Raw genomic sequence first — 17,856 nt, 5'->3', positions numbered from 1 at the left:
AATGCATGCTAGATTATGGGGCTCTTTTCCTTAATCCTTTCAGTATCCTTAGTATATTTTTACTTATCCCAACTGCCTTTTCCCCTACCTTTCAGTGCTTGCCATCAAGGCTGCTTAGAATCCAAACTTGGATTTTTTTTAAACTCTTTGGCAAAGCTACTACAAGAATTTCAGAGAACAAATCGTACTCAAATGTGTGTATAAGTGGTCTCTGTTAACGTTTTCCAGCAGAGGAACTGTATTTCAATTCATTCCTACCTGGCCCTCATGAAAAGCAAAAGTAGGTATTTTGTCCTAAAACACTTGGTAAGAGTGTAAGATTTTTGCATTCCTAAAAGGTAACAAGGTAGAGCGCCCAGATTTGAAGGTCCTAGGTTATTAGTCCAAGTCTCCCATTCCCTTTGTGTAATTCTTCCCTCTCCTCATTAGGTGTGGTGCAGTGCTTGACTGGTGTGCAATGTGTGAGTGAACCTGTATAAGAAGTGGCACTTTAGGGCTGTAAAAAGCATGATTTTGTAACCCAGATTTTGCTGTGTATTTGCAATGGCACTTTCTACAATGTGAACTTTATTAAGTACAAAACTTCTAGGCTGAACTTAATTCAGTATCTTCTTTGATGCTTTTGTACTTTTTAAAAATTGTTAGAAAGCCCCAGTAGCTACCTTTTGGGCATGTGTTTTAAATTCTCCATTTTTTGTTGATAGGGATCAGCTGGCTAAGTAAAGATTTTAAATCAAGTTGAATTAAGAGGATTATTATGAAAAATTATGACCTCTTCCTTTAGGAGGTAGTTATCCAAAAGACATGTGTCTTTATTAAGGTGATATATTTTAAATATCTTTGGGTGTGTTCCTGGAAGTTTAAAAAATAGATTGGAGAATTTAGGTTTTTATTAGTACATAGTACCATTTATACAAATTAGAAAATGTTAATTTAACAGCTACTGAATTATCTATATATACCTTTATTAATCACTATTGTTCCAGCAGTTTTAAAGTTGAATGAATAATCTTATTAGGGAGAAAATTCAATTGTAAATTGAATCAGTATAAACAAAGTTACTAGGTAACTTCATATTGCTCTGAAAGAAATATGGAACTTACACTGTTCAATTAGAATAGTGTTCTGCAAAAATATTTATAAAACCTCTCAAGATACTTACTGCTACTGTAATTTTATATGAAAATAAGTATTTTTCAATAAAGCACTTATAAATTAATCTTTGTTTAGTTATATTGAGAAAAGGGTATTTAATGTCCTGCATAAATGACAAAGAACAATCATTTATTGGTTTATTGTCTCTACGAAACACATTAGTCATTCATCATTTAAATATCTGACTTCATTAGAAACCGTTTTAACACTTTTTCTCCCTCCTGCCATAAAAATACAATAAGTAATTTGCTTTAAAAAAAACAAAACTGTGAACAAGTGTTCTGGTTTCTTCTCACTCACCTAATATGTACCTCAGTGACAGCAGTTTGTATATCAGTAACACAATAGGCTGAAGACTGAGGTTCAAATGCTCTTCCACTTAAAAGTGCTAATAAGCTAAGGAAACTGCTCTCTCTATACATCTCCTCTCCATATCCTAACATATGTACACCTGAAACCACTGATTTAAAAATCATTAGATAGTGCTGAACTCTGCCTACTTCATTAGTTTAAATGAATGCAACTTACCTTTAGCATTATATTCAGAAAAATGCATAAGCCTCCAGGTCCCCAAGAATTTGGAGTACTGAACTAGATAACCACCCTGAAGACACTTCTGACAGAAGTAATGCATTACGTAAAGAGAGGTTTCCAGAACTTGCCGTTAGAACCTAAGCATACACGGACAACACTGACACCAGTCACTGCGCACACCGTTTTACTCTGCAGGCAGTCCCCTTTGCCATTGGTCAGCTTTACTAGCCCAAGTCCAGCAGGAAAGTGCACGGTGCACCAGATTCACCAGCTCTTAAGTTGCTACCGTTTTCTCTTCTTTACTGAAAGGTTGTACTGAGCCAGGCTTTACCCATGACAGGCCAGCAACGTGAACACTTTTATTGTGCTGTTCTTCAGGCTTCTTCTAGGCACAATGAAAAACAGACATTAAAAAATGACTGATGAGGGGATTTCAGCACTGTACAAATTTGTTTCCCCAAAAGTTATTTGTATATACTGAGTAGTCTCCAGTGAAGATATTTTAGAAAGGAAACAGTGAGTTAACGATTTCCAAACTGGTAATCTACTTACTTTCTGAGTTAGCATCTTCTCTCTGGCTTCATCATGTACAGAAGGATTCCATGGAGAAAAGCTTCAGGAAGAGAAAAATATTAAAAAATAGCTCACTAAATTTGTTTAACATCCATCTTTTTACATTTTTAACCCAGTTCCCCTAACAAAAGTTAACAAGGAACAATCTTTAATCAGTTGTCAATATGTAAGTTTTAGACATTATCTAAATGATTTTCTCACAATAACTATCCCTTAGCACTCTTTACATGGGTTAGCTCATTTAAGCCTCACAACCACCCCTGAAGTCCTATTACTTGAAGAAAGTGAGGCACAGTAAAATTAAGTAATTGCTCTGGGTCACCAAAGCCAGTAAGTGCAAAAGTCACTCAGCCTAACTGTAGAGCCCAAGCTCTTGACCACTACCGCTAGGCACAGCAACACCAGTGCTGCCCCAGAGCTCAACGGCTTCAGTTTTCAATACTCCTGCAGACACTCCTCCTCAACATAAACTAACACAAGCTCAAGGAAACCCATCGTTCACACTATTCACTCTCATACTGTTCAGTTTCCCTCTTTTCACCAAATCTGTAAGTTGGTTGGGGTATGGGAGTATAAGAGGGGCTCCAACTGGAAAGAAAAGTCCTTACATTTGAATGAGCACATTACAAGGATCCTTAGGAAACCAAAGTCATTAAATAGCTTGCTATTGGCACAATGTGTCAGTCCATGTTGAAAGCAGAAATCAAGCTGATACCAAGTTAGAAAGGTTGTAGGCTAACAGATGATACACTTTCCTTTTAAATCCCCATTCTAAGGCCACCTGGAAAACAGCAGCACAGTACTGCAAAGTGCAGTTTATCTTGATAAGGTACCACTTACCTAATTGCATAGGGGTCTTCTATTTTAGGTTGGTCAAACAAATGAGCAGTGCACACCTTAACACTGTCAACCACCTTACTTTTAAAAAGCTGAATATCTTTTTCGTACCTGTGTTAAAAGTTTAAATCAAAAGGTTACCAACATAATCTACTCTGCTATCTCTTCAAATTTATCTTACATAACAAAGCAAAGTAACATACAGTACTGCAGCCTCTGGGTTTAGGGGGCTTGCTGTATCAATCTTGTAGAAAACTCTCCTTGCATACATCAATACTTGCCAAATATGATTATGGTTCCGCCTAAAGGGAAATACGGCAGGATTACTGAGGCTTCCTCTTGCTGGCTTATGTCACCACACGAAACTCTTATTTACTAACCTCCATTTTGCAAATGCTCTCTTCACATCCAGTTCACCTGAGGTGGGATCAACTAGCGGGTGAAAGACGGGAATATCAAACACCAAACGCTACATTGAAAGAGAGACACATCCTTTAATGGAAGCAATGGAGCACATTAAACCCACGCGGATAAGTTGTCAAAGAAGCTTCAGGACAAGGCAGTTTTGCTGCTTAAAGTCAAAGAGCTGCCTCAAGAGGGACACCTAACTACTTTCACCATTTTCCTGTAACCAAATTTTGCAGTGAAGCAGGGGAAAAGTCACTCTTTTCTACCATAGCATAACAATCGCAATTCACGTAGTGAGAGCTGTACTACAGCTTCCAGCCTCACTTGCACACCCTGAGCAGAGAAACAAGTAAAGCTGAAGGCAGAGGCTAGCATGGCAAAAGATGCAACAAAGCAAAAAAATCCCCCTGAAAGACTATACTGAGTAGACAAAACATTTCGGGAAACTGAAATCATAAAAGTATTAGGCCAGGAAAAGAACCAAGAAATCTTTAAAGCCCCTTAAACCCTCCTCCTGCAGTAAGGAGGGTGAGGAGGGTCCAAGAAAGAAAAGAAGCCAGACCCTATCCCCAACTTACTGGACAGTCACCATCTGGGTAGTTATCGGGGATGTAAACTGTAAACTTAAATACACCATCTTGATAAAGTCCATGCCGTATGAATATTACTCCAAACCACACTGTAGGAAGAAATAAGAACAGTTAAGGGCTAAGTTTGTGTCAGAGGAACCAAGTATGCTATAAAAAGAGCGAATCCTTCTTACTTAATGCAGATCGATAAGATGGCTGCACATAGACACCAGGTAACTTCTGCTTCACAACCAAGGTACTAAAACAGAAGCAGCAGAATAGTGAGATTGCATGGGTGGAAATGACATACAGACCAAACCACCCACGTCCATTTTTTGAAAGAAGGAATAGTCCCTCGAAGGGCAGCTGATGCTCTAACCATACAGACAGAGTCATCACAGTCTCTCACCTGGCCCTGACTGCTGCCTGTTTACTGGTTTCATAACACATGCTTACAGAGAAACACAGCCAAATAAGGGCCCCAGATTAAGAAATTAAAGCCGGACAGGGATACACAATCAAGTTTTCCACCCAGAAATCAGCTCCCCCAAAACACCATCTTGGAAACCAACCTGTAGGTAATTCTGGACATTAAATTTTAGGTCAGTGAGAGTATCTGTACGATTATTGCTTTTGTGACCATGAACAATAGATCTTACCCACACACGTTTAAAAGCCTTTTTAAAATACAACTTCAGGTAATTAAGACATTAAAATTCCATGGAATTACCCTCATTTGGGGGTCATTTTAAGTTTGAACACCAGTTGGTGCGGCAGTGTTCCTGGTAGAAGGCAGGCAGCCTGAGGCGCTCACACTGTACCCTGCTCCTGAATTTACCCCCAACTCAGACACTTGAACTCTGTGGGCCATGGCGTGGGAAACGGTGGGTGCTGAAACAAGGGAAGACAGAGGCTGCACTGGCTCTTCTGGGACCTGGTCACCTGACAGCCATTCTGCTCTGTTCCTGTTTTAGCTGAGCTCTGAGCCTAAACAGGTAACACTCTGACCAGACCTTGAAAAGAACAATGTTGACTGAGGGTCTTAAAACACATTAACCTGCCAATCCTGAATTTTACTGAGAAGCAGCTTATTGGACCTCAAAACTGACTGTTTTTATTTATTACCTATTTGCTACCACACTTATTTTTCAATCATTTTAAAGTAGTTATTCCATTTTTAACTCACTATAATTCAGCATGTCAACAGCAGCATGGTTGGCAGATGTATCTACTACAGTGAGGTTTGCCAAAAAGGCAATTTTGTGTCCTAATACAGATAGCAGATGTAATGCCACAATAGAAGCCTGTCCAACTCACTGCCTCGCCTCAAACACAGGCTTCCATTATAAAGCTAAAGGGACCCGCGCTACCAAATCACACTCGCCATTTACACTGGGGCCTCAGACCCTCTGACCATTACAGCGTTAGCACAGTGAGGGACGCCTGGAGGATGCTTTTAAAATAACTTCACGTACAAAGGAAGTTTTACATGACTGAAATTCAGAATGAATTCTCCAGACTTTCTGCCCGTATAACAAATGATCAAATCAAATGCCATCTGCACTCAATCACTATTTGAGCCCCTCTGATGGGCCAAGCACTGTGTCATCACTACTAGACTCTGCAGAAGTACCCATCTCCTCACACTCTACTGGTATGTGCAACTTCAGTCCAATTTTTGACTTCTGTGACTAGTCAAGTTCTTACTTACATGGAGCCCAAATCTTTAAAAAACTTCCCCATAATGGCCTAGCTCTGCCCTTGGGGGTCATACAGAATAAGTCAAATCCCCTTTCTAATGACGGACCTTCAGGTGAAGACAGCTTTAATAAGTACTTTCCAGGTTTTCTCCAAGTCATTGGTTCCCATTCCTTCAACTGTTGACTGCTAAGGTCAGGCTTCCTGACCTCCGCCTACTGGGACCATCTCCTCCTGGGACCATCTCTTTTGGGGACCCTCTCCTCAGTCTGTCAGGATAGATGCCTCTTACAGGGTGATCACCAGAATGGAACACAAACCTCCAGCTCGGTCCGACCCAAGAAAGAGTAGATCGCCACCCTCCCACTGTCCCTCCCTCTACAACAACCTCTTCAGGAGGTGAATTCCTCACCTCATATAAAGGTAGACCAAAATTAAGTTCCTGGATGCTTAATAAATCTGTTTCCCCCTCCTCTTGCTCTCCAAAACAGACATGGAAATTAAAGCACACATTTGCCTTTAAATCTTACTTACCCAAGCTCTCAATAAGAATCATTACTTTTAGAAGAGGGTATTTATATAACACCACTTAGGCCTTGGTGAAGAAAGGTTATACTGCTGGCAATAGAGTCCATCCTATATACATTAAGGCTAATACTGGAGGGGGATGGGTTTGAGCTTTAAGATTAAATGGCTGTTTACTGAGTCCTTCAGAATAAGTTTCATCCTTCACCTTCAAGGGTCATTCAAAAGTTAACCAGATAGTTTCAGAACTTACAATTCCGCAAGAAGGGAGTATTCCAGGTAGAAAGGTCCGTAAGAAGCATGCGTGCCATTTGCTGACTGTGTTGCCGGGGCAGGAGATGAAGGCTTAGTTATGGGCAAAGCATTTTTGGGAATAGAAGGCAGCTGTTTCTTTGGAGCAGTGCGTGGAGGACTGGTTTTCACATCCCCTGTTAATGTCTTTTCTTCACCATCAGATCGCTATTCAAGATGAAGCGGTGAGAACATTTGTTAGGATGATTCTTAAATCACAAGACTATATGTGATGTCCTTTAGTCTTTGACTGAAAAGTTGGAATTACTCTTTTACAAGGACATTCTAGCACCATGATCAAGATGACCTGAGGGCTTCCCTGGTGGCGCAGTGGTTGAGAGTCCGCCTGCCGATGCAGGGGACACGGGTTCGTGCCCCAGTCCGGGAAGATCCCACATGCTGCGGAGCAGCTGGGCCCGTGAGCCATGGCCACTGAGCCTGCGTGTCCGGAGCCTGTGCTCCGCAGCGGGAGAGGCCACAACAGTGAGAGGCCCGCGTACCGCAAAAAAAAAAAAAAAAAAAAAAAAAAAAGATGACCTGAAAGTCTGTTGAGCAGGCAGGCTATTACAGAGAGCAGAACAAAGCTGAAGCAAGGCTAAATCATAAGAAAATTCATTCTTCAGCTGCATCCTATAAAGACAATGCCAATAGTTACAGGATTTACTTGAAATGGAGAAAGAAATGGTTTCTCCTGGTGGCCCCAGAAAGAGGGCAAGGGGTTACTACACAATTAGACAAGACTAGAAAGGTCCCCTAGCATTTAGCTGTAGAAAGTCGGGTGCTAAGCATCTCAAAATAAATAGTATAGAGGACTGAAATCAGTCACTACCTGACGTCACCACTTCGGTTAGAAACTAAGAATGAAGCTATTCTCTCACTTGCATGGGTCTGATTTTGATCTTGTCCCTAATGGACATGTTTCCACATCTGGACTATCATCAGCATAAACTGTCAGTCAAAGACAGAGGTCTAAATGAGTCAGAAACTAAACTACCATCTCATAGGTATTTCCTTGGCTCAAGTACAGTCAAAGCCTGCTTAATTAGCTGTATTAAAAACGTACACAGTATCGTGTACAGAAAAAAAGATTAATAGTGTGTTCTCTTACACGTGGAATTATGGGTGACATTCATTTTCTTTTTGTTTGTGTATTTTAAGCTTCCCTAAAATGTATTTTATTTTAAAAAATATTTTATTTAGAAAACTTAAACCAGTGCCCTCAAGTCTGGCTTGACCATATTGGACTGGTCTTGCCCAACACTTCTCTAACCATGAAATCTTGCAGTTTGTCAAAAAACTACTACAATAAAGTGTCACAAATTTCATCATGTGTAAATATAACCTTAGTCAAAATAATATAATTTTGATTACTAGAATGATTTCTATTTGAGATGTGATCTTGGTCTCAGGAACTGACTTTAATCAACCAAATAATTGTTTCCCAAAAGTAAAACCTAAACTAGAAAAACAAGGTAATTTTGCTAAGATTATAGGCAACCTTGGTATGAATTATTTTGGCTTCTGTTCTGACACAAATGGATTTCCTCAGTAAATTTATCAACTATACCTACTTTGCGTACAGAGCTTGTAGACATGCTCCAGAAAGGGTTCATAACGTGTACTCCAAACAAAGAAATTCAGTGGTCTGTGTCATCAAACTCTTCCGTCCGCAGAATTCACTTTACCTTAAAATGAGATGGGAAAACAGAGAAACAGACCAACACCAACAGTTAAGACTTATGAAATAGTTAAGAACTAAATCTGTATCTCTAAGCAGAAATACAGTATAATGTTATATAACATGTAGTTATAAAAACCTAGGGGGAAAAATCTTTAGAAATAGTTTCCTTCTATACCCCCTCCCTCTCCTGACTCCAATTTCTTTCCCATCTTTAAATGCCAACAGGAATCTGTGTACCAAGTCCTTGGCCAGGATTCAGAATATTCAGTGACACAGTTCAGCTCTGTTGCCAGAAGTGCAAAAGATATGGACTACAACAGCTGCTACTAGCATAATATCTAGGCATTTAACTACTGGGAAAGCCAGGTTCAGACTGCACTGTACCCACAGACACAAAAGGTCTATCACAGTTCTCAGGGTTATGGGAATTAAAGATCCAAGGGAGCTGATTCGACAGTGTCTTAAGTACAGAATGATTCTCTCCAACAAAACTAGCAACCAAAGGCAGAGCATACGAGACAGAGGGGGAGGGAGAACTGGGTCCTGTCCGGACCATCCACAAAACAAACAAACAAAAAACGACCTTTTCCAACTGCTTCAAGTGTGGAAACAGCAGGATTATGCATTTAAGGAATTGCCAAGCAATATGTACAAATGCAACAGAGGAATGCAAATGAGACCTTTCACAAACACAAATCCTCCACCAAAGCTTCATGAAGTGGATAAGAAAGCATGTCTCAAAAGTTACAAAGTCAGTGGGTCATTTACTAAAAATACAAAGGAAGAGGCAAAGGACAAGCAGCAAGCGGAGCTGTAAGAATAGTAATTTGTCTGCTCTGGTGACTTCCCCCAGGCTTGGTCATGTTTAAAACTGAGTTCTGCTAAATTCCTACTTGCAGCAGTCAACAAGCTGAAGGTGAAAAGGGTAAAAATTTAAGCAACATTTTACAAAATTTGTAAGAAGCAAATCGTTAGAGAAGCATGTACCAAATGTCCCTAATCAGCAAAAATTTGTTTTCTGCCGAGCCTATGACATCCACAGGTGGGTCCCACACCCTACCAGTGCCCATTACTGCTGCTTTGCTTTCCAAGATACAATGCCACCCAATAATTGAATCCAAGTAATGAGGATTCTGGTTCTTCCACCTACCTGATGACTTACATCCAGTAAGTAGCAACTTATTGCTGAGAGCTCTCTGCAAATCTGCCTTTAAAGGTAACTATGATACAAGCCAAAATGGCTGGGACATCAAAACTGTGTGGGTGTATATGTTCTTGTTTGGTGCAAATAAGAACAACACTGTGGGGGGGCTTCCCTAGTGGCGCAGTGGTTAAGAATCTGCCTGCCAATGCAGGGGACAAGGGTTCGAGCCCTGGTCTGGGAAGATCCCACATGCCGCGGAGCAACTAAGCCCGTGAGCCACAACTACTGAGCCTGCGCGTCTGGACCCTGTGCTCCACAACAGGAGAGGCCCTGACAGTGAGAGGCCCGCGCACCGCGACGAAGAGTGGCCCACGCTCGCTGCAACTGGAGAAAGCCCTCGCACAGAAACGAAGACCCAACACAGCCAAAAATAAATAAATTTATGAAAAAAGAAAAAAAAAAAAGAACAACACTGGTTTTCAGATCCAGAGTAATGTGCAGCAGCACCCATCATCTAGGACAGACCTAATTTAACAGAGAATCCTGTCCCCCTGGGATACAGCGCTTACCACCATGGAGATTTACTGGGGTGGATCAAGTCACCTGTAAGGTCCCTTCCAAGTCTAACACGTAAAGATTCTATGACTTTGCCCTTAAGAATCAAATAAAACTTAGCCCCAGTTCCTCCTGTCTTTAAGAAGGAGGTATTGTCTACTGCTGCCTTTGTTTCCAGCAACGACATAATCACCTAGAGAAATTGTAGCACGCTTTTCAGGAGTAACTACGCTCTTTAATAGCTATCTACTTTACCCAGGCACAGTACAGCATTTTTCCAACAGGAGTGACATACATGGAAGAAAACACAAGGCACGTCCTGCTCATTCCGAAACAACTTTAGAATTTCTGCTGGTCTGGTCGTACAAACAACACATGATTGTCTCTCTTTATATCATACAGCTGAGAAGTCGTAGCTCGGCCCTATACGAATGATCCGCACCTGTCCTGAGCCAAAACTTAGAGACGGGCGGTGCTTACCTCCTATTTACCATAGTCCCTAAATAGGCACATCACCCCGAACAGCCTTAAATTCCATGTTAAGAGGCGACGGAGCAGGGCCCAGGGAAAAGATGAAAACAGCCTCGGCCCCGTCTCTCTGGGGACAGCCAGGACGGGCACCCGCGCCCGGGGCGGAAACGCATCTCCGCGCACGCAGAGAATCTGGACAAACCTGTCTCGGGATGATGCAAGGCAGGGGCCAAATCCCGACCTCGCAAATAGCTCGAGGCCGGCCAGGGCCCGCGAGACCCTCTGGTGGGGGGCTGCGAGCGTCGGACGCCCCCCTCAACCTGGGAGCGGGGACAGAGCCGGGCGTGGGGAGGGGGCCGAGGAAGGCGGGCCCCGGACGGGGCAAACCGGTCCGGCCCACCTCCCCTCCTCAGGCCGGCCCGGCCCCGCTCCCGGACAGCCCCCAGCGCCAGGCCTCGGGCCCCGCGGCGGCCGGCGCAGCAGGTGCCTGCGAACGCGGACAGGTGCCCAGCCCCGCCTCCGTGTCCCAGTGCGGCCGCCGTCGCTACGGAGTCGAGGGCCCCTGCTAGGGCATACAAATGCTGGCCCCGAGGACGCTGGCGGTCCGCGTTTGAGGACTCGACAGCCCTCGCGTACCTACCACCGGCCTGGCAGCACACCCCACCTCGGTGTTTTTAATGCAGTGCTCCCGGCTGCAGAGCGCCGTCGCGGCCCCTCAGCATCTCTGGCCGCAGAGCCAGCCCAGCCCCTACCTACTCCCCGCCCCGCCCCGCCCAGCCCGGCTCCCAGCCTCCGGCTCCGCCCCCTGCCCCCCTCCCTTGGGCCCGGACGCTTCCGCCCAGCCTCGCGGCGCCGAGTGGCTCCTATACCTGCCCGTCAAGGACGTTCTTCCGGGGGCGGTGGGGCGGCAGCACTAGGTCCTGCCAATCAAATCTGCCCGGTTCGGGTGGGGCCGCACTTCACCCTCCCCTTACGTAACAGCGTCCAGAGAGAACTGTCAGTCACGGAAGTATCGGCCCCGGGGGAGGGATTGGGCGGAAACAAACGCCGATACATAATTGGTCACAGCGTCAGCCAGTCACCATGGAGACCCGCCCACAGGTTTGTGCGTGGCCGCCGCTGTGGTTCAGGCAGACTGTGGCTGCGGGTTTTCCAAACCCGAGGCAGGGCGGGGCCGGCCTCGGGGCAGGAGTCCAAGAGAGGAGCCCGGTAGCCGCTCGACCGCCTGGTGCCCGCCCCTGCTCGGTCCTCAGTCCCTGGCGTCGCTGCGGGGCCCGAGACCGCCACGTCGGGTCCGCCCGACGTGGGAGGGGCTGGGGCCGCTGTCAGGTTGATAGACCCTGGAAGAACTTACGGTGTAACATTGAGAAACGCCCACTTTCTGTGTCAAAGAATGGAGGAGCGAAGGGATGCAGAGGATGGGAGCTAAACTCCCAACTCATCCCTTGGCAGTAGCGCTGACAGAGGGCTTTTTTGAAAGTGTACGTATCGGACCCAACCTACAGAATCCCAATCCGGGGGGTGGTGAGTACCAGGAATCTACATCTGTCACAAGTTCCTCTGGTAATTCTGGTACGGACTGAATTTTGAGAACCTCTCATGGTAACGTAGCTCCCTGTCCTCTGATTTTTTTTTTTTTTTAACCTAACAAAGGTGATCTGGAACACCTTTACCATATCCAACTCCTGACTGTTTAAAAACGTTCCACGGGGCTTCCTTTGTGGCGCAGTGGTTGGGGGTCCGCCTGCCGATGCGGGGGGCGCGGGTTCGTGCCCCTGTCCGGGAGGATCCCGCGGCTGGGCCCGTGGGCCGTGGCTGCTGGGCCTGCGTGTCTGGAGCCTGTGCTCCGCAACGGGAGAGGCCACGGCGGTGAGAGGCCCGCGTACCGCAAAAAAAAAAAAAAAAAAAAAAAAAAAACATTCCACGGAAGCCGTTTCAGACTGAATAAAATCTAAACTTAGCCTGATTTACAAAGCACACCCTATGCTGACCTCGTTCCCATATTCCCATCTCATTTCGCACGTTTTTCTCCAGCCTCATTCTGTGACGGATGCCCTTGGCTTACACCCTCCGAGCCTTTTCTTACGATGGTGCCTCCTCTTGGGATGCCCTTCCAATCTCCACCTAACTCAGTATCTTACACTCAGAAGAGGAGAAGTATTCCCTGATCAGGTTGTTTGTTCAATTTTTGGTTGCCTTTGAAATTCTGGTAAAATGACCTCCTTGTAAAATGGCAGACAGCCAAACTCCCCTAATCCCAAGGGTTGGTTCTGAAATCCAACTTCCTCCTCTAGTGAAAACATTCCTGAGCCACTTCCTTTTGTCCAGTTTGAATACACTTAGGAATGTTGTAATGCCCTTCCTTAATATTAGTCTCAATCAATATAAAGAGTAAGATAAACAGGAAATCCTTTCTCCTGGCCACAGGTGGTCTCCCTTGGCACCTCTCTGACCCAATCCCTCCTAAACTTCTTGGCAGTCTCATCCTCTCCTAAACTTTTTTCTGATCTCACCTTCTACCCTCCTCCTTGGCAATCTATCCCTTCCCTCAGCTTCACCAAGGACTCACATATATTTCTCCAGCTCGGACCTCTCCACTGAGCTTCAGCTGCACGTATCCAACTGCCCATTCGGCACCAGATGCTTCAGACACATATCAGACTCCTTACAGCCGCACATGCCAGAAAATCCATCTCAAAAATCGGCTTGCATAGCCAGGGGATTTGCCTCACATGTAGGGCAGGTTCCAGCGGTGCCACTCTGGGCTTTAGGCACTGCTTTCAGGCTGGTCGCAAGATGGCTGCTGCCATTCCAGACACACCCAGATGTGACAATGTCTAGCAAAATAAAAAGCATCCTTTTCTCCCAAAGGTCTTTTTCGAAGACAAGAAACCCTTTCCCAGAAGCTCCCCCCAAGCGATGCTTACCAGAAATGAGTCACTGGGTCTCTGCCCTCAATGAAACCAGTCAAGGACAAGTGGAATGAGTCTGCCATGATTGGCTAGGGCTCAACAAGATTTACCCAATCCCTGGCCTTTAGACAGAGAAGTGATATGATTGGATTTGTATTTTGAAAAGGCCACTTTGTATGGAGAACAGACTGTGCCAATACAAGAGCGTTTGGGAAACCACTGCGGTGGCTCAGCAAGAGACCATTGCATGAATTTGATGGTGGAGACGGAGAAGTGACTGAGTTCAGATATTTAAGAGGTGGAATGGACAGGACTTGGCTATGGATTAGATATGGAGGGTAAGGGGTTGAAGACAAGGGGGAGTATCATGGATGGAGCCTAGATTTTGACTTGAGCTACTGGGTGAATAGTGAGGCCACTCACTGAGATGAGAAACAGTAAACCATACTGTTTACGGGCGTGGGGGAGATGGGGAAATAGTTCTTTTTTGGATAGGCAACGTTTGGGGTGTTTCTGTAAGTACTGTTGCTTGCGTACCTGGTAACCATTTCCCCCTTCTTCATTGCTAACAAGAGCCTTGATTTTTGTTGAGGAGCCCCGCCCTTCAGTGGTTTCCTGTTGCTCTTGGGACAAAGACCAAACTCCTTACCATCACCGAGAGCCCAGCATGGCAGGGCCAACACCTGTCCAGCCCCACAGGCCCCAGGTTCCAACCACTTACATTCTTTTAATTCCTTGGAGGTGTGATGCTCTCCCTCTCTGCCCCACCGCAAGAGGGGGCCTTTGCACTGGATGTTCCCTTTGCCTGGACCGTTCTTTTCTCTCCCCCTACACAGACCTCTGCTCAAACACCACTTCCTCAGGGCAATTTTCTGTCTATTGGGGAGGTGACTTATTAGTAGCTATCTCCATACTATACAGTAAGCTCCACCAGGCAGGAACCATGTCTCTTTCATTCTTTCTGGTCTCCGCAGCATCCAGTCCAATGCCTGGATGTAGTAGGTATGCAACAAATACTTGACAAACGAAGGACAGAAGCAACTAAAGTATATTTAAAACACCTGCCTACCTGCATGCCCCCAGCTCTGCACCAAGAAAGGAGCTGATTATGAAAATGAGGATGATTTATTTAAATGGAAATGAGGAGGCAGCCTTGAGGTACCATTTCTTTAAGACTAAAATATAAAGTACTAAGAAAAAAAAACTACTGGCCCTAAACCTTACCTGTAAAACATTTTTAATCACTTCATATTATATTCATTATTGTAAGTTTTGGGAGCATACCTCATATTAGTGTCAAAAGATGAATTCTTGGGACATCCCTGGCAGTCCAGTGGTTAGGACTCTGCGCTCCCAACGCAGGGGGCGCAGGTTCAATCCCTGGTTGGGGAACTAGGATCCCTCATGCCGTGCAGCTAAAAAAAATAGAAAATAAATTTTTTTAAAAAAATGAATTCTGGGCTTCCCTGGTGGCGCAGTGGTTGAGAGTCCGCCTGCCGATGCAGGGGACATGGGTTCATGCCCCGGTCCAGGAGGGTCCCACATGCCGCAGAGCAGCTGGGCCCGTGAGCCATGGCCTCTGAGCCTGCGTGTCTGGAGCCCGTGCTCCTCGGGGCAGGGGGGCCACAGCAGTGAGAGGCCCGCGTACCACAAGGGAAGAAAAAAAAAAAAAAAAGATGAATTCTTCTTGCATCAGGACTTAGTAGACGTGTGATCTGTATGAGTATTCAAGACTCCTGCTCACGTTCTAATCAGCAAAAGATTCATTGAATCCATTCTTCTTTTGGTCTTTGGGAAATTAACTGTACAAATCAGTTTAGATCACTGATTTACTACTAAAGGGAGGCCTGAACAGAAGGAAGGGGCCAAATAATGGTTAGTTGGAATGTGTATGTGTTTCATACATGTGCACACATATGAGCCAGTACGTTAAGCTCAATTCATTTGCCTCCTAAATCCTTTTCTGAAAGGTAGATTCCTATATAGTATGGGATGTGTATCACTGATTACACCCATTGTTAAAGATACATGCGATGATTGTATAGCTATGCCTTTATTTTAATACATCAGAGAAAAATTCAACAACACATAACAACCATGACTTTATGGATAGTAATGTTTAGGATGAGACCACAGTAGGCATTTAAGTTGTTGTTTTTTTCCCTTAAGTGAATGGATTTAAGGGAGGATATTAAGTATTATAGTTAATGATCCTCAGATATGGCAGAAATCATGAATTTCTGTCAATGATTGAAGTTTGAGAAACACTGCTGTAGAGGATGATGTGGCTCTTATCCTTTCTACATCCTCACTGATCATTATAATTCTTGCTTATAACATCACAAACGTGCTTCCAGTCTTGGGGTGCATCACATTTTCTTCCCTGACCTAGTTCCTATAACTCCTGGTTCTTGAATAAATTACTGAGTGGATGGTTGGATGATTGGATAGATAGATAAAAGGATGAATTTTACAGAATACAGTATTTCAAATCTAAATCAGAGTAGCCGATGGACCACTGTGAGTATTGATGCCTTAAGGAAAAGCAACCAGTATACAACATTGCAGCTCATAGAGGGCCAGAATAGAATTGATTTTCTTTTATAAACAAACAGCGCTTTGGGGACTTTCCTGGTGGTCTGGTGGGTAAGACCCCATGCTCCCAATGCAGGTGACCCACGTTTGATCCCTGGTCGGGGAATTAGATCCCGCATTCATGCCGCAGCTAAGAGTTTACATGCCACAACTAAGAAGCCCGCATGCCGCAACTAAAAGATCCCACATCCTGCAACGAACATCCTGGGTGCCACAACTGAGACCCAGCACAGCCAAAATAAATAAAATAAATAAATAGAATATTTAAAAAAACCAAAACAGAACACAATCAAACAGCACTTTGAACATGGCATGACACCACAAATAACCACCCACTCTCAGCATGCTGCTAACTATTCCACCAGCCACAAGAGCTACCTTCTCTTTGATTGGCATTCTTTGCAAAATCATCTCACTCTGCAGTTTTAAAGCATTTGGAAAGATGATAAAGGCTTAAGGTTAGCTTTAACTAGAGTGGCAGATTTAGAAAAGGAAAACCAAAGAGAGAGAAAGAAATATTCATTCATTGATAAATAATTCAGGGTCTGCTGTGGGTAGGACACTGTTCCTGACATAGACACCTTCCTTTCTTACACAGGTAAATAGTGATTTGTGGAAGACAAGAAGTCCCAATGATTTTGAGAGTCTGCTACCCAAAGCAAATGACATTGTCACCATCATTTATTCCAACTTTTTATTGCAAAAATTTTCAGGGCTTCCCTGGTGGCGCAGTGGTTGGGAGTCCACCTGCCAATGCAGGGGACGCGGGTTCGTGCCCCAGTCCGGGAGGATCCCCCATGCTGTGGAGCGGCTGGACCCGTGAGCCACAACTGCTGAGCCTGCGCGTCTGGAGCCTGTGCTCCGCAACGAGAGGCCGCGATGGTGAGAGGCCCATGCACCGCGATGAAGAGTGGACCCCGCTTGCCACAACTAGAGAAAGCTCTCGCACAGAAACGAAGACGCAACACAGCAAAAATAAATTAATTAATTAATAAACTCCTACCCCCAACACCTTAAAAAAATTTTTTTTTCAGTCATACAGAAAAGTAGAGTACAATGACCATCCTTATACTCACCACCCAGTTTCAACAACGTTTAATGGTATAATTGTTCTGCTATATTTCCTTTCCCTAATTTTTTATTCCTGAATCATTTCAAAAGAAGTTGCAGAGAGAGAGAAGATGGCAGAGAAGGAGGATGGGGAACTCACTTCCCCCCACGAACACATCAAATACATCTACATGTGGAGAAATTCTCACTGAAGACCAACTGGAGACTGGCAGAAAGGCTCTTGTATAACCAAGGCTGAAAGAAAGTTCCACACGGAATTGGGTAGGAAGGGAAGAGAAGCCATCAGGTCGGGACCTGTGCCCCTGGGAGGGGACTCAGAGGAATTCCTTCAGACTCTTTTTACACAGGTGGAGTTCCTCCCTGGGGAGTAAGCAGTTTGAGCCACATACTGGCCACACCAGCCCTGGGGGATCTGACTCCAGGAGGAGGCGTCTGCTTGGCTGGCTGGAAGGCTGGTAGGACTAACAGGAGGGCTGTAGGAAGCCTGGACTCCACCTGTGAGGCATGCATAAATGCTTGCTTACTCCCCAGACAGGGGGGAAAGGGCAGATTGAAACTGCCTGGGATGCTGGGTTCTTGCGACCACCCTGGCACTCAACCCAGCCTGAGGTGAGTGCCTACACCAGCCCTGCCTGCTCTGCAGCACAGCTCCACACTACAGTGAGGGCTGCAGGGGCCAAAGGGAGACCTCCGTTGTGAGGAACAAAGGTGGCTCAGACTCAGAGTGGCCTCTGAGTGGTGTGGGGGCAGCCACTATGGGTGCTCATGGAGACAGCGCATCAGAAGCGATCAGGGACACTGACTGCAACCAGGACCACCACAGCTGTACCCAGACCC

The 17,856-nt window shown here is 45.0% G+C and overlaps 2 protein-coding genes across 3 annotated transcripts in view; one reads left to right on the top strand and one right to left on the bottom strand.

The window, feature by feature from the left end:
• RBL2 (RB transcriptional corepressor like 2) overlaps positions 1–7,422 on the top strand; it is a gene marked incomplete at its 5' end in the record, with an annotated part of 55,007 nt that extends 47,585 nt beyond the window's left edge. Inside the window, one exon of the mRNA XM_079723146.1 lies at positions 6,755–7,422. The remainder of the gene's footprint in view (positions 1–6,754) is intronic.
• AKTIP (AKT interacting protein) lies at positions 1,279–8,203 on the bottom strand (the record flags this gene model as incomplete). 2 transcript variants are annotated; one of them, XM_079723157.1, is made up of 9 exons in its annotated part: positions 1,279–2,074; positions 2,242–2,302; positions 3,103–3,210; positions 3,303–3,401; positions 3,480–3,568; positions 4,086–4,186; positions 4,271–4,335; positions 6,553–6,758; positions 8,162–8,203. In XM_079723157.1, the coding sequence occupies 9 exons, from the start codon at positions 8,201–8,203 to the stop codon at positions 1,964–1,966; spliced, it is 882 nt and encodes a 293-aa protein (XP_079579283.1). In that variant the 3' UTR covers positions 1,279–1,963. The 2 variants fall into 2 exon arrangements, with proteins under 2 accessions (XP_079579283.1, XP_079579284.1); XM_079723158.1 differs by having other exon boundaries at positions 1,279–2,071.
• Between the last annotated feature and the right edge of the window lie 9,653 nt (positions 8,204–17,856).

This window comes from Hyperoodon ampullatus, assembly GCF_949752795.1.
Source record: "Hyperoodon ampullatus genome assembly, chromosome: 18".
Lineage (NCBI taxonomy): Eukaryota > Metazoa > Chordata > Mammalia > Artiodactyla > Ziphiidae > Hyperoodon > Hyperoodon ampullatus.
The sequence above is the reverse complement of the archived record's forward strand: the minus strand, read 5'-3'. Positions and strand labels throughout refer to the sequence as shown.